This window comes from Carcharhinus amblyrhynchos, unplaced genomic scaffold (genome assembly GCF_965287045.1).
Source record: "Carcharhinus amblyrhynchos unplaced genomic scaffold, sCarAmb.v2.hapA scaffold_40, whole genome shotgun sequence".
Classification (NCBI taxonomy): domain Eukaryota; kingdom Metazoa; phylum Chordata; class Chondrichthyes; order Carcharhiniformes; family Carcharhinidae; genus Carcharhinus; species Carcharhinus amblyrhynchos.
The window spans coordinates 5,883,898-5,909,925 of record NW_027649781.1 but is presented as its reverse complement, the minus strand read 5'-3'; the positions used below and the strand labels follow the sequence as shown (position 1 = coordinate 5,909,925).

At 45.7% G+C, this 26,028-nt stretch overlaps 1 protein-coding gene across 1 annotated transcript; it reads left to right on the top strand.

Moving 5' to 3' along the window:
- Positions 1-449: 449 nt before the first annotated feature.
- LOC145335760 (nuclear factor 7, brain-like) lies at positions 450-16,222 on the top strand. Its single transcript, XM_080181485.1, has 7 exons — positions 450-920; positions 1,009-1,104; positions 1,198-1,431; positions 1,615-1,704; positions 1,979-2,001; positions 3,120-3,235; positions 15,672-16,222. Exons 1-7 carry the CDS (start codon positions 450-452, stop codon positions 16,220-16,222), a joined length of 1,581 nt encoding a protein of 526 aa, XP_080037611.1.
- Positions 16,223-26,028: the final 9,806 nt, after the last annotated feature.

Sequence of the window (26,028 nt, the reverse complement as noted above, 5' to 3'; positions counted from 1 at the left end):
ACTTCACAGGTGGAACCCTTTAAATATTTTCCCGATACCTGCTGTGTAAAATGTCTCCTTGACATTTATAGTACTTGATGTTTTAATGTGAGCGACTGCAGCCATGAACACAATTCAATTTCTGGATCTGGATCTCACACCGAGTTTCACCAGAGTGGTTTTAATCGGCACTGGGTTCAGACTGAAGAGAAATGTAATGGAATCTCGATCCCTCCCATCTCCACCTCTTCTCCCCATTCTATCTCTCCATCTCTCTCTCTCTCTTTCCACTGTCAACATCCCCGGGAGCCCAACCTGCCCCCGACTGAGTTCAATGATTTCCCTCCGTTATCCTTGAGACTGCGCCAGTTGTTATCTCCAGTGTGAAAGTGGCGAGGACATGGCCCACTCTGTAATAATAATTCCCTGAGCGCTGCAGTGAACTTCATCGGGAAATAGCTGAACTGAGGATGTGCGGCAGTAACACCGAAACTGAAAGCGGTTTGAATGAGGAAGTGCTGAGTGTGAGCATGGCTTCCAGACAACAGCTCCAGAGTTTGACCGAGGAGACAATTTGTCCCATTTGTCTCGATTTCTTCACTGATCCGGTAATAGTGGATTGTGGACACAACTTCTGCCGCTCCTGTATCACCCAGTGTTGGGAAAAGAAGGAGATAAACTCCTGCCCGGAATGTAGAGAGGAGTTTCCGGAAAGAAACCTCAGGGTAAATCGGGCCTTAGCGAATCTGGCCGAGAAAGCTCGACAATTAAAGCTGAATCCGAAAGAGAAGGAAAGTAAACTTCACTGTGAGGAACACCAGGAAGAACTGAAGCTGTTTTGTGAAACTGACAAGAAATTGCTCTGTCTGATTTGTAGAGATTCGCGGGAACACAAATCTCATAATTTCCTGCCCATTAAAGAAGCTGTTGAAATCTATAAGGTAAAAGGGAAATATTATTTACCTGATAGTTTTATCACATTTTCAACATCCAGCACTTTCATTCTGTGATTTTCTCTCCCAATCACAGGATCAGCTCAAATCTTCCCTCGATTCTCTCACAGAGAAGAAATCGGCGGTTCTAGAAATGGAAGAGAAACAGAAAGAGAAGGTTTCTGAAGTTAGGGTAAGGTCTCCCTGTGTTGATTTTCTGGGATCTCGATTCGGTTTGTTCGCTTTATCGCGGGACATTAATTATATTTCGCATTTCATTGGGTAGGAACAGTCGAGCAGTCTTCAGACCCATATCACATCCGAGTTCACCAAAATGCGCCAGATTCTCACTGAGAAAGAGCAGCGATTACTCAGAGACCTCAGGGAAGAAGAGGAGAGGATTCTAAAACCAATGGAGAGAAACCTTCGGGAGATTCAGGAGAATTTAAATTCTGTTGAGGAGAAACTCTCAAAGTTGCAGAAACAGATGGAGCAAAAAGACCAGCTGATATTTCTGATGGTGAGGGAATATATTGCAGCTCAGTTCAGGGAAACGTCACACAGTCACTAAATAACTGATGGTAATGGTGAAATTAATATAGCATTGACTGAAAAATACGAACTGAATTGAACAGAATTGTGTGTCCCTTCCTGAACCGTTTTCCTGTTGTCTCGGATCTAATGGCTCCCACACTATCTGCAGATTCCCGGGAATTCCTGTAACCTCCTGAGAATGAGTTTTCTTGATTTTCACACTTGCTTTGTGGTTGTTTCCATGTTTCCCGAGTTCAATGTACCCCTGGAACTCCCATTGTAATCCGGTTCCAGTTCCATGTTGTGAGTGTGTGGGTGTGTCTGGGACGGTGTGTGAGTCACTGTGTCTGTGAGCAGGACTGATGTTCAATTCCAGTTTATTTGACTCTCCACAATCTTCCTTCCAAAATGCATCACTTTACATTTCCGTGTGAAATCTCATCTGCTCTGAGTCTGCTCATTTCACCAGCCTGTCGAACTGCTCCTGAAATCTGTTACTGTCATCCTCACTGTTCCTGATTCATTTCTTTCAGGAGGAAGCTTGTCGGAAGAGAAGGTAGGACATGTTCTTTACTGAAACTCTGCAGTTTGGTAAAATAAACTCAGTGAAGTGTTATTTTGTATTTATTTATTGGTTGTTGTCACAACTTTAAATGTTCGGTCATTAGTTACCAAGACATCACACACTGCAGGAAATGATAAGCTCCGCGTATACACACTGACGAGAACTTTATGATAACTCACCTCATTACAGTGATTTTACATAACTGTTCAACGATATTGTAATAAATAACAGGGAAGTGTAATTAATACAACCAGGCCGGAAGTGATCACTTGCCCGATGTTGGCTGTTAGTGTCTGTGACCTTCCCACTGAACCTGAGAGAACCGCGCGGTCCATGTTTCTAAGGAGTGGGTCACCCATGTCCCTGCATGGAGCCTGACCAACCCGAGAAAGTCTCAGGTTAAAGGGAGAATGGATTCTAAGTTTATACTAAATAAAAATTGGCTCTGCGTCCTTAACAACACAACACTTGTATTCATATCGAACTTTTAGTGGAAATTAATACCGTAAGGAGTTTCACAGGAGCATTATAAAGTAAATTGACACAGAGCCAAATAAGGAAAGATTAATTTGGATCATAGAGGTAGATTTCAGAGAGTGTCTTCAAGGAAGAAAAAAGAAAGAAAGATAGCGAGGATCAGGGAGAGAATTCCAGAGCTCAGGACCTCGACAGCTGAAGGTCCAGCTCCCAATGTGGGAGTGACTGAAATCAGAGATGTTCAAGGTGTCGGAAGTAGAGAAGAGCAGGATTCTGGGAGAGTTGTGGGGCCAGGGATTGCAGAATTGGATATTCAGCTTTGGGGTGTTTTCAGTCTTTGTCTTTGTTCTACAAACTTTGTTTATCATACTGCAAGTGGACAGGCTAAATATTTATCATTTCCTGCAGTCTGTGATGTCTGTTATCAGGTTTTGAACCTTTTCAAGAGATGGCTGTTTCCATTCTCTGCCCTTGAATTTAAAAGTTATTTATTTCTCATTTAGAGAAACAAGATTAGCATTTCATTTTGTACATTTTCTCTGTCATCAAACATGCTGTAAATTTGACCATTTAAATAAGTTCTAAATCTTCTAACAAAGACAAATTCATAGCATCATTTTTACCATTTACAGGATTAGTGAGGAGTCTAACAAACTCTCAGTATCTGCTGCCGCCCTGCCTATCAGAAAGTACAAAGACCTTTTACAGTACAGAGCATGGAGAGAAATGATAAACTTCATTAACCCCGGTAAGTCTCATATTAATTGTCCTGCTTATCAATCCAGTTGTAAATATATTGAATGGGCTCCAAAGATCCAGCTTAAATACTCACATTTCCAGTTGTTATTACCTGCAGTCTCCCCATTCTCATATTTCTCTTTCTGAGGTTCCTCTGGGGAAGTGTCTGAAGCCATCAGCACTGTGTGTCAAAGCAGTGAAGGGATCTGTATAACCAGAGGAATAGAGCACCAATCTCAGGATGTGAAATGGAATTGCTCCAGGAGACTGGACTGGTCTCCTCTGTCATTGTGGGAAACATTTTTTTTATCATCATTTATCAAGAAGACACACAGGCATCAGACAGTAGGTGTTAAACGGCAGATAATCTGGTGGAATTCGACACCTTAATCAAGAGGATGGATGCAGAAAGTGCGAGTCTGCAGTGGATAAGGGAGGGAATGTGGTGATCTTATTGAAATGTTCACGATCTGGAATATAAGTGTGGTTATAAACATCCACAGGTTTCACACAGTCACAGAGTCGAGATCAAAGCTTTACATCTAAAATAGGGAGGATGACAGGGCAGTTTGGATTGAGTGAGGTTGAGTTTTTGAGCGACTCCATTGAGGTAGTGAACCAATGAACAAACTGCTCACTCTATGAATTCGATCAGAGGCCCAATCCATTCTGAGGGCTGATCTTCAGAACAAAATCTCTGTCCAGTTTCCTGCGGGTTTGCAGTGTGGGAAAATGTTCTGTCGTTCCTGAGGAGGGAACAGGGGACAAGAAATCCTCATGAATACACAGCAGGAGTGAGAGAGAAAGGAGCAGCAAGCAGGAGTAAGAAAAATAACTCACCTCCTGGTCACAGAGAAATCATCAAAAGCTCCCTTCATTCCTGCAGTGTGAGCCTAAACACTTTAGAACCAGAGGAATTATTCTAAGGAACAGTCAGTATTTGAATGTAGAAAATGAGAAAACCAATTTCCAAGCAAGATCACAGGAACAGCATTGTGATGATGATGAAGTGTTCTGTTTTGATGTTGTCGTTTCCGGTATAAATATTAGAAAGGAAACAGAGCAAATAACTCCTTATATCATTTCTATTAGGGTTTCCGGTGGCCCCATTAAGACCAGGGACTAATTGTATAGGTTGTTCCTCTGGGTAGGGCATCACCATCCAATGGAAGATCAAGGTTGTATTGAGTCTCCAGTTATATCAAATGTCTCCAGTTTGTACAGACAATGTGACTTCTCCTTATGTTTAGTGTGGGAACACTGGACACCTATTTTGCTGCTGCTACATTATTGTGGGGGTTTGATCTCTGCCATTCTTGACATTCTCATCAGTCATCTGTCCTGCCATTCATCTTTGCTCAGTTATATGTTTTTCCATGAATTTGAGCCTTTCCTTAACTTCTTCAGTGAGCCGCAGATGGTGGGTCCTCCCATTGGGGATTTTCTTTACAGTAGGAATATATTTATTCTGAATATTCTGAAATATCATCTTAAACATCTGCCTTTGCTTCTGTGTCGATATATCCCCAAGCCTGGGGACCCAGTTCACTACAACTAGCTTAGCTTTCATGATCAGATAGTTGCCCCTATTTAAGTCTAAAATACCGAACTTAGACCCTCTCTTTTCCCTTTCAAACAGGATTTCAAATTCAATCATATTGTAGTTGCGGTGGCCAAGTGCTGCCTTCACTCAGAATTCACTAATTATTCCTGTCACTTTACACAAAGACAAGTCTAACATAACCTACTCTCTGGTTAATTCGAGAACGTTCCGCTATGAGAAACTTCCTCAAAAGAATTCTGTGAACTCCCCATCCAGGCAACTACAGCCTGGTTTTTCTGGTTTATATTTAGATGAAAATCACCCATGATTATTACTGTCTCTTTATCTGTGACCCACATTGTGGCTACTGTTGCAAGGATTGTCGACGACTCCCGCTATTGACTTCTTTCCCCTACTATTCCTCATCTCCGAACCGATTTTATATCCGGATTTCCTGAACCAGGATCATCTCCAGCTATTGCACCAATGAGGCCCTTGATAAACAGTGCTCCCACTCCACTTTTACCAAGCTTTCTATTCTTCTTGAATATGAGTAAATGTTATCCTTTCCTCCTGGAGCAATGTCTCTGTAATCAGATCATATTCATTTACTTCAATATGTGTAATCAATTTGTTAACTTTATTATGAATGTTGTGTGCATTCAGATACAGAGCCTTTAGTTTCATATTTTTATTATCTTTGTACTAATTAGACTTGACTCTTGGTGTATTCGTAGGTTTTATCTGTTTGTCCATTCCCGTTATTCTCTGATCCCCATTTCCCATATTATTTTCATGGTTTCTTGCCTTGAATCTCCCCCTGGATTTGCCAAATGTATTCAAAGTAGCTTACCCTCTGAGTTTAGTTTGAAGCCCTTTTTACTTCCTGTGTTATGCAATTTCCTGGAACACTCATCCCAGCAGTTCAGGTGTAGACCGTCCCAGCATGGGGTGGGTGGGTGGGGGAGGTGGCAAGATAGCACAGTGGTTAACAGGGTCTTGGGTTCGATTCCCAGCTTGGGTCACTGTCTGTGTGTAGTTTGCATGTTCTCCCTGTGTGAGCTTGAGTTTCCTCCAGGTGCTCCGATTTCCTCCAACATTCTGAAAGACATGCTGGTTAGGTGCATTGACTGGAACAGGGGCCAGACTGTGGCGACTAGGGGAATTTCACAGTAACTACATTGCAGTGTTAATGTAAGCCTTAATTGTGACTAATAAATAAACTTTAACTTGACTACCGTCCGGTGGTTCTAACATCCGCCATTATGAAATGCTTTGAAAGGTTAGTCATGGCACGAATCAATTCCAGCCTCCCAGATTGACTGGATCCACGACAGTTGGCCTATCGCTGCAAAAGGTCCACAGCAGATGCCATTTCCCCGACCCGACACTCAAACCTGGATCACCTAGTTAACAAGAACACCTATGTCAGACTCCTATTTATTGACTACAGCTCAGCCTTCAACACCATTATTCCGACAAAACTCATCTTGAAATTCCCTGGCCTAAGGCTTGGCTCCTCCTTTTGCAACTGGATCCGAGATTTCTTTTCTACAGACTGCAATTCAGTAAGGACAGGTGACAACATCTCCTCTGTGATCATCCTCAACTCCAGTGCTCCACAAGGCTATTTCCTCAGTCCCTGACGATACTCCTCAAACACCTATGACCATGTGGCCAAATTCCCCTCCAGCCCAATATTCAAATTTGCTGATGATACAACCGTAGTGGGTCAAATCTCAAACAATGATGAGATGGGCTACAGGAAAGAGATAGAGAATCTGGCAAAATGGTGTGACGACAATCTCCCTCAATGTCGTAAAGTGAACGAGAGTCATCAACTTCAGGAAATGTATTGGAGGACATGCTCCTGGCTACAAGAACAGGGAGGAAGTGGAAATGGTCGAGAGCTTCAGATTTCAAGGTGTTCAGATCACTAATAGCCTGTCCTGGTCCCTCCATGCCAATACGATAGTTAAGAAAGATCAACAGTGCCTCTACTTTCTCAGGAGGCTTCGGAAATTTAGCATGACCACCATGACTCTCACCAACTTTTACAGATGCACCATAGAAAGCATTGATATGGCTCCTGCTTTGACCAAAACTGCAACAAACTACCAAGTTGTAGCCTAATCCATCATGCAAACCAGTCCCCCATCCATTGACTCCGTCTACACTTCCCGTTGCCTCAGGGAAAGCAGCCAGCATAATCAAGTACCCCGTGCACCCTGGACATATTCTCTTCCAACTTCTTGTATCTGTCGGGAAAAAGATACAAAAGTCTGAGAATACATACAAACCAACTCAAGAACAGCTTCTTCCTTGCTGCCATCAGACTTTTGATTGGTGTTATCATATATTAAGTTGGCTTTCTCTTCACCCCATCTGTAACTGTAACACTATATTCGGCATCCTATACTTTCCTTCTCTCATATGTACTCTATGAATAGTACTTTTCATCTGTATAGCCTGCAAGAAGCAATATTTTTCACAGTATAAATGTGACAATAATAAATCAAATCAAAACAACCCACTATCCCCAATACTGGTGCCAATGCCCATGACAGACACCAGCCTTTGAACATTCATCTTTGCCATCTCATTTTCCCTCTGCCAGTTTACATCTACCTCAGGTAATGATCCAGAGATTATTACCTTTGAGGTTCTGCTCCTTAATTTGTACTGAGCCTCTCATGGTGACTAAGCCCTTTACAGACATCCCAAATACCCCTGCTTGTGTGACCACTTCCCTCCAACCTCAGTGTCCCAGCCCACAATATCACCCTGATTGACCATTAGAGGAGTGGACCAGGACAATCTTCTTTGCTTGTCCTGTCTATGTCTTTGGTACCTAAATAGTCCATGCCAACTGGATCCTCCCACTTACAGTGAAAATTCCTCTCCAGCTCAGAACTCTGGTACGATCAAGCAACTGAGTTGTCTGGGCTCTCGCTTTTGCTGCAGAGATCAGTACCTGTGTCCCACACTATATTGTCCGCTACTGCAACCACATTCCTGTTTGTTATCCCCCACTTGATAGGCTTCCTGTATCATAGTGCCATGGTTAGACTGCTCACTCACTTTTCAGCCTTTGTTTTCATCCACACATATTATAAGCACCTCAACTCTTTTCAACAACTGCGAAGTCTGAGGTTCCTCCATTACTGTCTGCTCAGTCCCTTTCCTTGTCTCGCTCTCGATTACATCTTCCTGTCACTCACTGCTGACCAAAACAAATGACCCTATTCTAAGAGATGTGACCATATTCCAGATCAAATTATCCAGGGATTTCTCCCATTCCCTTTCATTGTGCAGTGTCTGCAGTTCAGCCTCTAACTCACTCATTCTGATCTGGAAGTCCTCCAGCTGCTTACACTTTCTGTAGGTGTGTTAGTCATGGATTACCTGGACATCCAAAATCACACATTCCTCAACTGCAACATAACACCTATCTTGCATTGTTCCTCATGTTATCTACTTAAATTTAATTAAATTACTCACTTAATTAACTTAGAATAATTCCAATGATAACCACATTTCTTTCCCCTGTGCATTTCATTCCTGCATGAACCTGATTCGCCCCTCATTCAGTCTCCATCCCAGCCCAGCGCAGTCACCTGTCTCATGCACCTATTACTGGCCATGCATTTTGAAAGGTGTGTCTTATTTATAGACCGTCTGCTGAGTCGCTTGCTAGTTTTACTTCCTGCTGCACTGATTAACACTCATGAATGAACTGATTTCAGGTGGTTGACAGATAACTGCCACTCCAGATAGTTCTCTCGTTAACATAGAATCTAGAAGCAGGAGTTGGCCATTTGGCCCTTCAAACATGCTCTGCTTTTTAATTTGATCATGGTGGATCATCAGATTCAATATCCTGATCCCCCCTTCTCCCCATATCTCTTGATCCATTAGCCCCAAGAACTATATCTAATTTCTTTTCGAAATCACACAACATTTTGGCCTCAACTACATTCAGTTATTGTGAATTCCACAGATTCACCATCCTCTGGGTGAAGAAATTTCTCCTCACCTCAGTTCTAAAAGGTTTACCCCTTATCCTCAAACTATGACCCCTCATTCCAGGCTCCTCCACGATTTGGAACATTCTTTACGAATCTATCCTGTCCAACTCTGTTAGAATTTTAAAGTTTCTATGAGATCCCCTTTCACCCTTCTAAACTGCAGTGACTATAATTCTAACCGACTTAGTCTCTCCTCATGTGACAGACCTGCCACCCAAGAAATCAGCCTGGTAATCCTTCGCTGTATTCCCTCTATAGCAAGGACATCCTTCCTCAGATAAGGTGGTCAAAACTGCACACAGTAGTCCAGGTGTGGCCTCACCAATGTGCTATATAATTGCAGCAAAACATCCCCATTCCAATACTCAAATCCTCTCACGATGAAGGCCAACATATCAAAGAACAAAGAAAATTACAGCACAGAAACACGCCCATAGGCCTTCCAAACCTGCATCGACCATGCTGTCCAACTGAACTAAAACCCCCTGCCCATACGGGAACCATATCCCTCCATTCCCACCCTATTCATGTATTTGTCAAGACTCCCCTTAAAAGCCACTATCGTATCTCCTTCCACCTCTCTCGACAGAGAGTCCCAGACACCTATCACCCTCTGTGTAAAAAAACTTACCTCGTACATCTCCTATAAACCTTGTCCCTCGCAACTTAAACTTATGCTCACTAGTAATTGACTCTTCCACCTTGGGAGAAAGCTTCTGAATGTCAACTCTGTCTATGCCCCTCATAATCTATCAATTCGCCCCTCAACCTCCATCGTTCCAGTGAGAACAAAACAAGCTTCTCCAACCTCTCGTCATATCTAATGCCCTCCATATCCCCAGGGCCTCATGGCATATAGCCCAGAATACTGAGAGAGGCAAGGGAAGAAATTTCTGGGGCCTTGAGAGAAATCTTTGCATCCTCACTAGCTACAGAGAAGGCCCCAGAGGATTGGAGAATACCTAATGTTGTTCCTACGTTTACGAAGGGTAGCAAGAATAATCCAGGTAATTCCAATCCGATGAGCCTTACTTCAGTAGTAGGGAAATTATTGGAGAGGATTCTTCGAGACAGGATATATTCCCTCTTGGAAATGAGTGGACATATTAGTGAGAGCCAACATGGTTTTGTGAAGAGGAGGTCGTGTCTCACGAACTTGATCGAGTTTTTCGAGGAGGTGACAAAGATGACTGATGAGAGTAGGGCAGTGGATGTTGTCTACATGGACGTCAGTAAGGCCTTTGACAAGGTCCCTCATGACAGACTGGTGCAGAAGCTAAAGTTGCATGGGATCAGAGGTGAACTAGCAAAGTGGATAAAGTCAAAGAAGACAGAGCGTCGGAATAAGAACATAAGAACATAAGAAATAGGAGCAGGAGTAGGCCATCTAGCCCTTCGAGCCTGCCCCGCCATTCAATAAGATCATGGCTGATCTGTCGTGGCTCAGTTCCACTTTCCCGCCCTCTCCCCATAACCCTTAATCCCCTCTCTTATCAAGAACCCATCAACCCGCTTCTTAAAAATATTTAGCGAGGCAGCCTCCACCACTTCAACGGGCAGAGAATTCCAGAGATTCACCACCCTTTGAGTGAAGAAGTTCCTCCTCAACTCCGTTCTAAACTGCCTCCCCTTTATCTTGAGGCTGTGCCCCCTAGTCCTACTGTCTTTTTTGAGCTGGAAGAGTCTCTCCACCTCTATCCTATCCATCCCATTCATCATCTTATACGTCTCAATGAGATCTCCCCTCATTCTTCTAAACTCTAACGAGCACAAGCCTAGTTTATTCAGCCTCTCCTCATAGCTCAATCCCCTCAACTCCGGTATCAGCCTAGTAAACCTCCTCTGCACTCCCTCCAGGGCCAAAATATCCTTGCGCAGGTGCGGCGCCCAAAACTGCACACAGTACTCCAGCTGCGGCCTCACCAATGCCCTATACAGCTGCAGCAAGACCTCCCTACTTTTATATTCAATCCCCCTCGCTATGAAGGCCAGCATCCCATTCGCCTTCCTGACCACCTGCTGCACCTGCAAGCTGGGTTTTTGCGACTCATGCACAAGGACCCCGAGGTCCCTCTGCACCGTCGCCTGCTGCAAAGGGGTGAATGAAAGGGTGTGTTTCTGAATGGAGGGCTGTGACAAGTGGTGATCCTTCGGGATCAGTACTGGGATCTTTGCTGTTTGTAATATATATGAATGATTTGGAGGAAAATGTAACTGGATTGATTACTAAGATTGCGGATGACGAAAAGATTGGTGGATTTGTGGATAGCGATGAGGACCATCAGGGGACACAGCAGTTGGTGACTTGGGCGGAGAGATGGCAGATGGAAATTGATCTGGACAAATTTTTTACTCAGAGAGTGGGTCCCTGGAACTGGGTTGCCAGGGAAGGTAGTGGAAGCGAATACCATAGTGACTTTTAAGGGGTGTCTTGACAAGTACATGAATAGGAGGGAACAGAGGGATATGGTCCCCAAAAGGGTAGAGGGTTTTAGTTAAGTTGGGCAGCGTGGTCGGTGCAGGATTGGAAGGCCAAAGGGCCTGTTCCTATGCAGTTTGTTAAACTGATTCTTTTTCAGAAATCCAGACTGTGCCCAAGTTCACCATTATTTTCTCAGTGTTCAGTTATTACATCATTTGTTACAGATCCTAGCATTTTCCTTCGGACTAATGTCAGGCTAACAAGTTTTTCATTCTCCATATTCTCTCTCCCTTCTTTCTTAAACATCAGAGTTACATTTGCACCTTCCAATCTGCAGGAACAATTGCAGGGTCTGTAGAATTTGGAAAGATAGCCACCAATGCATCAACTTTCTTGACAGTCATGACTTTCAGCATCTGAGATAGAGACCACCAAGTCTGGGGAAATTTATCTACTTCAAATCTCATTCATTTCTCTATTTCTACTATTCTTATAAGCATAAAAGCATCTTGTTGTTCCTCATTAATGCCAGTCACCTGATCCTCCATTATTTATGGAAGGTTTTTAATGAATGGTGATCATTGACATTTGGACAGATTATTGAGAAAGTCTGTGTGTTCTGCCTCGGTCATGTCATCTAACATGAGGTTTGAGGTGTGTGTGAGACCAGTGCCTGGAGCTGTGAGGTAGCAGCCGAACCAATGCACCACTGTGCGTTGTGTTTCTTTCAAATTATGGAATCTTATGGCTTTATCCTCTTAGTGAGTAATTAGGATTTCCTTTTAATTCATGGTTACCTCATTCATTATTCATGTATAAGATATATAGTATTAACTGTTTGCTTTGTTGACTCTTTAAGAGAAAAAATTATTCCTCACTTCCCCACTTACTCTAATTCAGGGTCCTGGCGAGTCAGAGACAATGCCGACAGGCACAGGGTGTTAAGACACCAATCCATCACAGGGCACACACTCACACACAAAAATTAAAGGGGCAATTTAACATTGCCAATCCACCTAATCCACACATCATTGATGTGGGGAGGAAACGGGAGCACCTGGAGGCAACCCATGCAAACACAGGGAGAACGTGCAAACCTCAACACAGACAGTGACCCAAGGTTGGAATTGAACCCATGTTTCTGGAGCTGTGAGGCAGCATTGCCAACCTGACGCTGTCTCAAAAATTATTGTATTTCTTTCAAATTATTGAATCTCATGGCTTTATACCCTTCTTCAGCAACTGGGATTTCAAAGTTGTTCTGTGCACCAAAAAAAACGTTGATTGTTCCCATTCTGAACACAACCGAATATGGAGCCTCATCCAATATTGTAACAAATTTGGGGTCTGGTCTGATATCGCACTGGGAAACTCAGAACTTTAGTGTAGAGAGGGACCTGGGTGTCCTAGTGTAAAAATCACAAAACCTTAGTCTGCATTTACAGCAAGTAATTAGGAATATAAATGGAATGTTAGTGTTTCTTGTCAGGGCAATCACATTTAAAAAATTGTGCCTGTAAGCATACAGGGACTTAGTGAGGCTGCATTTGGAGTAATGTGCAATATTTTGATCTCCTTCCGTAAGATCATGAGATCATAAGACAATGGTAGGCCATTTGGCTCATTGAGTCTGCTCTGCCATTCAATGAGATCAGGACTGGTCTGATGTGATAATCCTCCAACTCCATTTTCCCACCTTATTTCCATAACCCTGATTCCATTACTGATTAAAAATCTGTCTCTCTCAGCCCCAAAGACATGTTCCAGTCTTTACACCTCTCTGCGGTGAAGAGTTCCAAGAATTCACTACCTCTGAGAGAAGAAATTCCTCCTCATCTCTGTCTGAAATGGATAAGCCTTTGCTCTGAGAATATGCCCTTTGGTCGTGGACTCTCCCACAAGGCGAAACAAACTATCAGCATCCAAGCTGTCAAGCCCCCTGAGAATCCTGTATGTATCAATAAGGTCACCTCTCATTCTTCTCAACTCCAATGAGTACAGGCCCAACTTACTTAGCCTTGATTGTTAAAAATATCCTGCCATATTTGGAATCAATCAAATTAACTTTCTCTGGACTGCTTTTAATGGTGGCACGTCTTTTCTGAGTTCAGGGGATGAAAACAGTATTCCAGGTGCGGCCGAACTAGTCACTTGTACAGTTCTAGCAAGACCTCCCTATTTTCATACTCCATTCCCTTTTCAATTAAGGTCAATATTCCATTTGTCTTCCCTAACACTTGCTGAGCTTGCATGCCAGCTTTTTTGTGATTTATGCACAAGGATCCCAAATCCCTCTGTGCTGCAGCTTTCTGCAGTCTTTCCCTATTTAAATAATATCCAGCTCCTTTATTCTTCCCACCAATCTGCATAACTTCACATTTTCCTGCATTATTTTTCATCTGCCAAGCTTTCACCCACACACCTAATTTTTTTTATCCCTCTGTAGACCCTGTCATCGTCAGCACTTGCCTTCCCACCTATTGTTGTGTCATCTCAAATTTAGCAGCAGTACATTCACTTCCCTTATGCAAATTATTAATATACATAATATAAGAAATGACCATTGAATTAGAGACTGATTCCTGGGATGAAGGCAGTTATATTATCATGAAAGCCTGAGCAGATTTGGCCTATATCCATTGGAGTTTAGGAGAATGAGAGGTGATCTTATTGAAACGTAGAAGACACTGAGGGGACTCGACAGGATTGATGCCGAGTGGATGTTTCCCTTGTGATGGCGTCTTGTATAGTGCACGTTTTGAAAATTAGCAATCTCGCATTTAATACAGAAATGAGATTTTGTTTTCTATCAGAGGGTCATTTGTGTTGGAATTCTCTACCCCAGTGAGCAGCAGAGGCCGGATCACTGTCAATATTCAATCAGATCAGTCATGATCTTGTTCAGAACAGGCGCGAGGGGCCGAATGGCCTACTCCTGTTCTGAATTCTTTTGTTCTTGGAATTGAGGTTTTGTGTGATATCTTACAGACTCGGATTGTGAACAATCTGTACAGTGACATTTACACAATGTTTCACAGAGATATCACCTCCCACCCGCTGTCTCCAGCTTTCTCTCCTCTACCTCTGTCCCCTCTCCCTCTCTCCTCAACCTTGACCGTCACCCCCACCCCCCCACTCTCCTTCTCACAGCCTGTCTTCCCTTTCTCAAATTCTCCTTCCCCAACCCTGCTATCTCTCTCTCCTTCCACTCCCTGTCACTTATGCGCTCCTCTGCTCACATACTCCCCACTTCTCCCCACAAACTTCTTTCTACCTACATTCTCTCCCTCCCCTTTCTCCCTCTCTCACTCACCTCCCATTCTTCCTTTGTCTCTCCCTCTTTAATTCCTCTCTTCTTCCTACTTTGTGTGGCATGGTGGCTCAGTGGTTCACATTGCTGCCCCACAGAGCCAGGGAGCCGCTTTCGATTCCTGGTTTGGGTCACGTCTGTGCAGAATCCACACGTTCTCCCTCACGTCTGCGTGGATTTCCTTCCACAGTTCGAAAAACATGCTGGTTCGCGATGCTAAATTCTCCCTCAGTGTACCCGAACAGGCACTGAAGTGTGGTGACTAGGGAATTTTCACACTAACTTCATTACAGTGTTAATGTAAGCCTACTTGTGATACTAATTAACTTGGAAATCAATCTGTCCCGCAATGTCTCTCCCATTTCCCACAATCATCCCATCTTCCTGCCAGCCACTCATTTGTCCCTCCTGCTCCCTGGCCCTGCTCCTCACCCACTCACTCTCAGCACCTTCCTATTCTCCCCCATCGACACATACTCTCTCTCCACCTCACCTCCTATCCCCTTCCCTCATCATTCTGCTATACTTCTCCCCCTCACTCTCTTCTCTTCAGACTCTCTCCCCTTTCCCTCTCTCTCACATTCTTCCCTGCCCCTCCTGCTTTATTTCCCATCCTGTCTTTACACGGAAGGGTCTGTTTATTTCTTCCTCCCACACTATCTGCCTTCCAGATCCTCTCTCTACTCTGCTCTTTCTTTCTCACCCACTATCCCAATCCCTGTCATCTGCTCTGCCGTTCTCTCTCCTGCTTCCACACTCAAAACATCCCACTCTGAATCTCCCACATCCCACTCTCAATCTCCCTCTTTACACTCCGGCTCCCTCCAGTCCCTCTCATTCCTGCCTCTTTTCTCTCTTCCCAACTGCACCCCTCCACCTATCCTCTCATTCCCCCCTCCCTATCTCTCTGTCACTCACTATCCTCTCTCCGCTCTTCCCTGTCTCTCCTTCCTGGTCTATTCCCCCTCCTCTCCCCTCCCTCCGGCTCCATATTGCCATCCCATTCCTACTTCCACTCTCTCCTCCCCCTCATTTTCCCTGACCCCTCACAAACCTCTCCTCTCTTCCTCACTCCTCACACTCTCTCCCCTCTCCACCCGCTCTCTCTAAATCACTGACTGTGTTATTTTCACTTTCCCCCAGCTCCAGCCTCTCTGACTCTGGATCCGAACACAGCGAATCCCGGGCTCATCCTGTCTGAGGACCGGACCAGTGTGAGATTCGGAGACAAACAGCAGCCGCTCCCTGACACCCCGGAGAGGTTTGATTTCTGGCCCTTTGTCCTGGGATCAGAGGGATTCACAACAGGGAGACATTACTGGGAGGTGGAGGTTGGGGAGAAGACATGGTGGGATCTGGGAGTGGCCCGAGAGTCTGTGAAGAGGAAAGGGGTTATCTCCCTGAGACCTGAGACCGGATTGTGGATTGTGGAGCTGAGTCCCGGAAGTGGTTATTTTGCCCTCACCTCCCCCTCAGAGACCCCCCTCACCCCGAGTGTGAATCTCCGGAAGATCGGGGTTTCCCTGGACTATGAAGGTGGACAGGTGTCATTTTACAATGCGGACAACATGTCCCATCTCCACACTTTCACCCACACTTTCACTGAGAGAATCTTTCCCTTCTTCAGCCCGGGATCGAATCACGACGGGAAAAACTCGGCGCCGCTGACAATCTGCGGGATTAAAGGTCTCTAACAGATCCATCCCATAATTTCACACCGTCTCCCTGCCTCCTGCCAGCTGTAAACTGATGGAACCTGTTCATGTTGTGGTTATTATAAAGAATTATAATTTACATTGGGGGCTCCGTGATTACATTTGTAAAATGATTCTTCAAACAAAACAATCTGTGAACCGCTGGAATCGAAACAGTTTTTCTCAAAGATTCCACAGTTCATCATTAAATCCAAGAAGCAGAAACTCAACATGTTGTTTGTGTCTGTCACTGAGTGAGGGAGGCGGGATTCCGGGGAATGGAGAAGCCGATTGGCCGGAGTCCCTGTCACTCAGAGCGAGGGAGGCGGGATTCAGGGGAATAGAGAAGCCGATTCGTCAGGGTGGATGTCATTTACAAGGGGGGACAGGGGTGGGACTGTCGATTGGTCGCAATAACTGTCAATCAGAGAAGAAGTGGGTGCTCTTGACACCGGGAAGACTCAGGTCACAGATACTGAGGAGGCGGGGTTCATGAAGCTCAGAAGGCGATTGGTTCGCGCCACTGTCGCTCTGCGCCTGAACACCGATTTTTGGAGAGTCTGAAATGCGATTGGTTCAACCGCCTGTCAGTCATCGTGAGGGAGGCGGGTTTTGAGTTGTCCGTAAGTCAATTGGTTGTTGTGTCATTCATTCAGATTAAGAGGCGGGTTTCCGAGCGTTAGGGAAGCAGATTGGTCAGTATGACTTATTGACATAAAAGCAGGCCGTCCCCGGAAGGTGGAGGGCAATTGGTCAGGGCCGCTGTCACTCAGACTGAGAGAGGGTCGGTATCAGGGGAGCCGGAAACGGATTGGCCCTATCCGCTGACACGCAGCGTTCCAGGGGCGTTGCCAATTGGGGAGCAGGATTGGCCGGAGCGCCTGTCACTCATCTGAAGGGAGGCGGGATTGCGGAACTTTGGAGGTGATTGGCTGCATCTCTTGTCCCTCAGTGCCGGGGACTCCCCTCGCCCTGTTCCCCGTCCGCTTCATTGCATTCTCCCTCTCCCTCTCTCTCTCCCTATTCCTCTGACCTTCTGCCCCTTCCCTCTACGCCCCGCCTCTATCGCTGCTCTCCCTGCAGTGCAGGTACACCCGCCAGTGTGGAACTCCCACCCACCTGACGAAGGAACAGCCTATTCCGAAAGCTTGTTGCATTTGCTACAAATAAACCTGTTGGACTTTAAGCTGGTGTTGTGAGACGTCTTTCTGTGTACGTACATCATGATGTGAGTATGCCGGCGTTGGACTGGCGTAAACACAGTAAAAAGTCTGACAACACCAGGTTTTAGTCCAAACGATTTATTTGATAATAGACTCACAAGCTTTCGAGGTTTCCCTCAGGTGAATGGAGAGTTCTGGCCTCAGACAGAGCATATAAAGCACAGACAGTTTAGAGATTATCCACAGTGCTGCTAGGGAGGGAGCTACAGGATTTTGACTTCTCGGGCAGTGAAGGAACATTGATATATACGGTGAAGCCTTCCACTGTTTGCTGGAGCAGACAAGTGAAGGAGCAGAGAGCCAGATAAGAAATTACCTGTTAAAAACCTATTTAAATAAGTTTAAAGCACTTTTGTAGTAAGAACTTACCTTGTAGAACTGTTTAAATCATTGAAAAGCATTTTTGCGGGCTTTTTGTATTTACCACTTTAAGAATTCTAAGGGAGTGGATAGCAGGGATTTGTGGGTGAGCAGGCTTTAAAACAGCGCCAGGTTTAAAAGGAGGCCTGGTGTAGACAGCAGGCAGCGGAGTGAGAGGGAAGCAGAGTAAGATATTAGGGCTTAGGATCAAAGGGCTAGGGAGAAAAAGGGCCAGGTAAGTTCGTGTGGAAATTTTCAATATTACTACAGGGAATAATGGAGAGGCATGGGATGTGTTGTTGCTGTATGATGTGGGAGCTGGTGGACCCCAGGGTCCTTCCCAGTGACCATGTCTGCAGTAAGTGCAGGTTGCTGGAGGAGCTCCAGCTCAAGGTAGATGAGTTGGCCTCTGAGCTGCAGACACTGAGGCTCATCAGGGGGAGAGAGGGTGCCATTGTCAATGGGGTGCAAGAGACATCCACCCCCGCTAGACTGGCTAACTGGTCAGGAACAAGAGGGGGCTGCTGAGAGGAGGAAGGAGGGTGGGGACCGGAGGAAGGAAGGTGGGGACCGGAGGAAGGAAGGTGGGGACCGGAGGAAGGAGGGTGGGGACCGGATGCCTCAGCCTCTCAATCTGCATAACAGGTTTGAGGTTCTTGCTTCCAGTGTGGACAAGAACGAGGAAGGTGAGGTTAGTGAGCAAACTGCACACAGTACAGTGATGCAGACACAGGATATAGGCAAGGAGAAGGTGAAAAGGAACGTAGTAGTAATTGGGGATCGTGGGGTTAAGGGTATTGACACTGTCCTTCATCACAATGACAAAGTGCACAGAAGGGTGTGTTGTCTGCCTGGTGCTCGGGTCCGGGATGTCACATCTGGGCTGCAGAGGAACCTGGAGTGGGAGGGTGAGAATCCAGTCATAGTAGTATATGTGGGTGCCAACGACGTGGGCAAAATGCGAACTAAGGATCTGGGGAGGGAGTATGAAAAGCTGGGAATGGAATTAAAAAATACAACCGACAAGGTGGTTATCTCTGGGCTACTGCCTGAACTGAGTGCAGACGGGCGTAAGGTTGATAAGATTAAGGAAGTGAATGGGTGACTCAGGGATTGGTGTGGGAGGAATGGGTTTGAATTTATGGGGCATTGGCATCAGTATTGGGGTAGGTGGGACCTGTTCAGGTGGGATGGGGATGGCCTCAACCGTGCTGAGACCAGAGTCCTGGCGATCGTGTAAATAGGAATGTAGGTAGGGCTTTAAACTAATTAGGAGGGGGGGGGGAGGAGGGTGCGAGGGTAGGTGACATTACGGGGTCTGAAGTTAAGGAGAGGGTGCAGGTAAGGGAAGAGGCCGAGGATGTCCCAATAATAAAGGGAGGAGGGGGCGTGAGTAGGGTTGGTGGCGTTCTGGCAAATAGGGTCCAGGTGAAGGCTGGGATGAAGGCACTTTATCTGAATGCACGAAGCATTCGGAATAAAGTGGATGAGCTGGTGGCGCAGATCAGCACAAATGGATATGATCTGGTGGCCATTACAGAGACGTGGCTGCAAGGTGACAGGGACTGGGAGCTGAATGTCCAGGGGTATCAAGTGTTTAGGAAGGATAGGCGGGAGGAAAAAGTGGGGGTAGGGGGGCGTAGTTCTGCTGATTAAGGATAGCATCAGGGTGGTAGCAAGGGATGATATAGGAACCAATGAGGAGAAAGTGGAATCGTTGTGGGTGGAGATTAGGAACAGCAAAGGGAGGAAGACGCTGGTGGGTGTCGTCTATAGGCCCCCGAATAATGATCTGGAGGTGGGGCGGGCTGTTAACGTGCAAATAAGTGCGGCATGCAGGAATGGAATGGCCATAACTATGGGGGATTTCAATCTACATATTGATTGGTCAACCCATGTTGGACGCGGAGGGCTCAAGGAGGAGTTCTTGGAATGCTGCCGGGATAGTTTCCTTGAACAGTGTGTGTTGGAGCCGACGAGGGAGCGAGGTATCTTGGATCTGGTGTTATGTAATGAGGCGGGTAGAATTAGGGACCTTGTGGTGAAGGATCCTCTTGGGGAGAGTGATCATTGTATGGGGGAGTTTCTGATGCAGATGGAGGAGGAGAAAGTGGGTTCCCGGACACGCATCCTTTGTTTGAACAGAGGGAAGTACGGTAGGATGAGAGAAGAATTGGCGAATGTTGACTGGGGGAGCGCGTTGGAGGGTAGGTCTGCTGAGGAGCAGTGGAGGATCTTTAAAGAGATCTTTCTTGGTGCTCAGCAGAAATGTATTCCAATGGTTAAAAAGGACCGTAGGAGGAGAGGTAATAAGCCGTGGATAACGAAGGAGGTGAAGGAAAGTGTTAAATTAAAAGCGGAGGCGTTTAGAGTAGCAAAGGGTAGTGAGCGAGAAGAGGATTGGGAGAGGTTTAAATGTCAACAAAGAATGACAAAGAAGTTGATAAAGAAAGGTAGGATAAACTATGAAGCTGGGCTAGCGCTTAGTATAAAAAAGGATAGCAAGAGATTTTATAAATATATAAAAAGGAAGATGCTGGCTCGGGTGAACATTGGACCCTTAGAGGATGAGAGGGGGGACTTAGTTTTAGGGGATGGGGAAATGGCTGAGGTCTTGAATAACTTTTTTGTTTCGGTCTTCACGGAGGAGGACGTGAATAATTTGCCGGCTGTTAGCGATGGAAAGATGGTAGGACTGGAGGGTCTCAATGACATTATTGTTACTAGAGAGGCGGTGCTCGACAGACTGGAGGGACTGTTTGTGGACAAGTCCCCAGGACTGGATGGAATGCATCCGAGGGATCTGAAAGAAATGGTGGAGGTGAAAGTGGATGCCTTGGTTGTTATTTTCCAAACGTCGTTGGATTCCAGGGAAGTGCCGGAAGATTGGAAAACGGCTAATGTTACGCCGTTGTTTAAGAAGGGTGGCAGGCAAAAGGCAGGGAATTATACGCCGGTTAGTTTAACGTCTGTTGTAGGTAAAATGTTAGAATCCGTCATCAGGGAGGAAATAGCGAGGCATCTTGAGGGGAATTGCTTGATAGAGCAGACGCAGTACGGTTTTGTTCAGGGGAAGTCGTGTCTGACGAATTTATTGGAGTTCTGTGAGGATGTGTCCAGGGCGGTGGATAGAGGAGAGCCGGTGGATGTGGTGTTTGTTGATTTTCAGAAGGCGTTTGACAAGGTACCTCACAAGAGGTTATTGCATAAGGGAAGGAGGCATGGAGTTGGGAGTAGGGTGTTTGCGTGGATAGAGGATTGGCTGTCAAATAGGAGGCAGAGAGTGGGGGTTAATGGGTGCTATTCGGATTGGCAGTTGGTGACTAGTGGAGTGCCCCAGGGGTCGGTGCTGGGGCCTCAGCTATTTACCATTTATATAGATGATCTGGAGGAGGGAACTGAGTGTACGGTGTCGAAATTTGCTGATGACACCAAGATTGGTGGAACGGCAAATTGCGCGGAGGGTGTGGAGAGTCTGCAGAAGGATTTAGATAGGCTGGGCAAATGGGCCAGGAACTGGCAAATGGAATTTAATGTTGGCAAGTGCGAGGTGGTCCACTTTGGTAGGAATAATGGTAGGAAGGACTATTACTTACGTGGCGAAAAACTGCAGCAGGCGACGGTGCAGAGGGACCTCGGGGTCCTTGTGCATGAGTCGCAAAAACCCAGCCTGCAGGTGGTCCGGAAGGCTAATGATGCTGGCCTTCATAGCGAGGGGGATTGAATATAAAAGTAGGGAGGTCTTGCTGCAGCTGTATAGGGCACTGGTGAGGCCGCAGCTGAAGTAATGTGTACAGTTTTGGTCGCCGCACTTACGCAAGGATATTTTGGCCTTGGAGGGAGTGCAGAGCAGGTTTTCTAGGCTGATACCGGAGTTGAGGGGGTTGAGCTATGAGGAGAGGCTGAATAAACTAGGCTTGTACTCGTTAGAGTTTAGAAGAATGAGGGGAGATCTCATTGAGACATCTTAGATGATGAATGGGATGGATAGGATAGAGGTGGAGAGACTATTCCCGCTCAGAAAGGACAGTAGAACTCGGGGGCACAGCCTGAAGATAAAGTGGGGGGGCGGTTTAGAACAGAGTTGAGGAGGAACTTCTTCACTCAAAGGGTGGTGAATCTCTGGAATTCTCTGCCCGTTCAAGTGGTGGAGGCTACCTCGCTAAATATTTTTAAGACGCGGGTTGATGGGTTTTTGATAAGCGAGGGGTTAAGGGTTATGGGGATAGGGTGGGAATGTGGAACTGAGCCACGACAGATCAGCCATGATCTTATTGAATGGCGGGGCAGGCTCAAAGGGCTAGATGGCCTACTCCTGCTCCTATTTCTTGTGTTCTTATTTCCAAATCTGGATGATGGGTGGCTTGGGAGGGAACTTTCAAGTGTTAGTGTTCCCATGCACCCTTCTCCTTCTGGTGAGTTCTTTCGGGTATACACCTTTCTCAAACCCTTGCCAACAGGCTGCTTTAGCGATTTTGATATTGATTTGATTTATTATCGTCACATGTGTTAGTGTACAAAGAAAAGTATTGTTTATTGTGCGCTATACAGACAAAGCATACTGCTCGTAGAGAAGGAAAGGAGCGAGTGCACAATGTAGTGTTACAGTCATAGCTAGGATGTGGAGCGCAACTTAATATAAGGTAAGTCCTTTCAAAAGTCTGCTGGCAGCAGGGAAGAAGCTGTTCTTGAGTCCGTTGGTATGTGACCTCAGACTTTTGTATCTGTTTCCTGACAGATAAAGGTGGAGGAGAGAATGTCTGGGGTCCTTAATTATGCTGGCTGTTTTTCTGAGGCAGGGGAAGAGTCAATGGATAGGAGGGTGGTTTACATGATGGACTGGGCCACGTTCACAACCCTTTCTATTTACTTGCAGTCTCGGTCAGAGCAGGAGCCCTACCAAGCTGTGATATATCAGGAAAAGGTGCTTTCTATGGTGCATCTGGAAAAATTGCTGAGAATTGCAGCAGATGTGCCAAATTTCCTTCACGTCCTGAGAAAGTAGCGGTGTTGGTGGGTTTCCTAAATCATAGCGCAACATGGAGGGACCAGGACAAGTTGTTGATAATCTGGACACCTGGAAACTTGAAGCTCTCAACCATGGCGGCACGGTGATACAGTGGCGAGCATTGCTGTCTCATAGCGCCAGGGACCCGGGTTCGATTCTGGCCTCAGGTCACTGTCTGTGTGGAGTCTGTACATTCTCCCCATGTCTGCATGGATTTCCTCCGGGTGCTCCTGTTTTCTCCCATGGTCCAAAAGACAAGGAGCAAAGAAAATTACAACACAGGAACAGGCCCTTCAGCCCTCCAAGGCTGTCCAACTTAACTAAAACTCCTGACTTTCTGGGGACCATATCCCTCTATTCATGTACTTGTCAAAACACCCCTCAAAAGTCACTATCGTATTCGCTTCCGCTCCCTCCCCCCAGCAACAAGTTCCAGGCACCCACTACTCTGTAAAAAATCTGCCTTGTATATCTCCTTCAAACCTTTCCCCTCGCAACATCAACCTATGCACCCCAGTAATTGACTCTACCACCCTGGGAAAAAGCTTCTCACTATCCATTCTGTCCATGCCTCTCATAATCTTGAAGACTTCAATCAGGTCTCCTCTCAACCTCCGTTGCTCCAGTGAGAACAAACCAAGTTCCTCCAACCTCTCCTCATTGCTAATGTTCTCCATACCAGGCAACATCCTGGTAAATCTTTGCTGCACCCTCTCCAAAGACTCCACATACTTCTGATAGTGTGGCAAACAGCACTGAAAACTGTATTCCAAGTGCAGCCGAACTCAGGTTCTATAAAGCTGCAAAATGACTTGCCAATTTTTAAACTCAATGCGCCGGCCGATGAAGGCAAGCATGCTGTACGCCTTCTTGACTACCTTCTCCACCTGCATTGTCACTTTGAGTGACCTGTGTATCTGTACACCCAGATCCCTTTGCCTATCAATACTCTTAAGGGTTCTGCCATTTACTGTATATTTCCTATCTGTATTACATCCACAAACTTGTTAATCAATCCAGTTACATTTTCCTCCAAATCATTTATATATATTCCAGACAGCAAAAGTACCAACACCAATCCCTAAGGAACAGCACTTGTCACAGCCCTCCATTCAGAAACACACCTTCCACTGCTACTATCTGTCTTCTTTGACCGAGCCAGTTTTGTATCCACCGTGCCAGCTCACCTCTGATCCCATGCGACTTCACCTTCTGCACCAGTCTGCCATGAGGGACCTTGTCAAAGGCCTTACTCAAGTCCATGTAGACAATATCCACTGCCCTACCCTCATCAATCATCTTTGTCACTTTCTCCAAAAACTCGATCAGGTTCGTGAGACGTGACTTCCCCTTCACAAAACCATGTTGCGTCTCACTAATATAACCACTTATTTCCAAGTGGGAATAAATCCTGTCTCGAAGAATCCTCTCCAATAATTTCTGTACCACTGATGTAAGGCTCACCAGCCTGTAATTACCTGGATTATTCTTGCTACCCTTCTTAAACAGAGGAACAACATTGGCTAATCTCCAATCCACTGGAACCTCCCCTGTAGCCACTGAGGAAACACAGATTTCTCTCAAGGCCCCAGCAATTTCCTCTCTTGCCTCTCTCAGTATTCTGGAAAATGTCCCATCAGGCCCTGGGGACTTGTCTCCTTTACTGTTTCTCAAGAACCCCAATATCTCCTCCTTTTTGATCTCAACATGACTCAAATTATCTACACATCATTTCCCAGACTCAACATCCACCAAGTCCTTCTGTTTGGTGAATACTGATGCAAAGTATTCATTTAATATCTTGCCCATTTCCTCTGGCTCCAGGCATAGAAATCCTCCTTGTCCTTGAGTGGGCAACCCTCTCCCTGGCTACCCTCTTGCGCTTTATATATGTATAAAAAGCCTTGGGATTTTTCTTAATCCTGCTGGCCAATGCTTTTTCATGACCCCTTTTAGCCCTTCTTACTCCTTGCTTAAGTTTCTTTCTACTTACCTTGCATTCCACACTTGTTTTGTGTGTTCCCAGCTTCCTAGCTTTGACAAATGCTTCCTTTTTCTCTTTGACTAGGCTCACAATATCTCTCGTTATCCAACGTTCCCAAAATGTACCATATTTATCCTCCATCCTTACAAGAATGTGTCAGTCCTGAATACCTATCAACTTACACTTGAAAGACTCCCACATGCCAGATGTTGATTTGCCCTCAAACATCTGCCCTCAATCTACATTCTTCAGTTCCTGCCTAATATTATTATAATTAGCCTTCCCCCAATTTAGCACCTTAACTTAGAACATAGAACATAAAACATAGAAAAACTACAGCACAAAAAGGCCCTTCGGCCCACAAGTTGCAACGAACATATCTCTACCTACTCGGCTTACCTATAACCCTCAATCTTACTAAGTTCCATGTACTCATCCAGAAGTCTCTTCAAAAACCCTATTGATTCCACCTCCACCACCACTGTTGGTAGCCGATTCCACGCACCCACCACCCTCCTGAGTGAAAAACTTACCCCTGACATCTCCTCTGTACCTACTCCCCAGCACCCTAAACCTGTGTCTTCTTGTGGCAGCCATTTCAGCCCTGGGAAAAAGCTTCTGAGAATTCACTCGATCAATACCTCTCAACATCTTATCAACCTCTATCAGGTCACCTCTCATCCTTCGTCTCTCCAAGGAGAAAAGACCGAGCTCTCTCAACCTATCCTCATAAGGCATGCCACCCAATCCAGGCAACGTCCTTGTAAATCTCCTCTGCACCCTTTCACATCCTTCCTGTGATGAGGCGGCCAGAACGGGAGCACAGTGCTCCAAGTGGGGTCTGACCAGGGTCTTATACAGCTGCAGCATTATCTCCTGACTCCTAAACTCAATTCCTCTATTGATGAAGGCCAGTACACCATACGCCTTCTTAACCACATCCTCTATCTGCGAAGCCGATTTGAGAATCCGATGAACCCGGACCCCAGGATTCTTCTGATCTTCCACACTGTTAAGAGTCTTACCCTTAATATTATATTCCTTCATCCCATTTGACCTGTCAAAATGAACTACCACACACTTATCTGGGTTGCAGTCCGTCTGCCAGGAGACTTGAGGACACCACACTTAGCTTTATCCATCACTACCTTAAAGCTTACTGAATTGTGGTCACTGTTCCCGAACTGCTCCCCTACTGAAACATCGACCACCTGGCCGGGCTCATTCCCCA

What these genes read in the sequence shown, in the direction of transcription:
- LOC145335760 (XM_080181485.1), top strand. Translation starts at nt 450, where the DNA reads ATGTGCGGCAGTAACACCGAAACTGAAAGCGGTTTGAATGAGGAAGTG. An exon ending in AAGCTGTTGAAATCTATAAG is followed by an intron (nt 921 to 1,008) that starts GTAAAAGGGAAA and finishes TCCCAATCACAG; the next exon opens with GATCAGCTCAAATCTTCCCT. An exon ending in GATAAACTTCATTAACCCCG is followed by an intron (nt 3,236 to 15,671) that starts GTAAGTCTCATA and finishes ACTTTCCCCCAG; the next exon opens with CTCCAGCCTCTCTGACTCTG.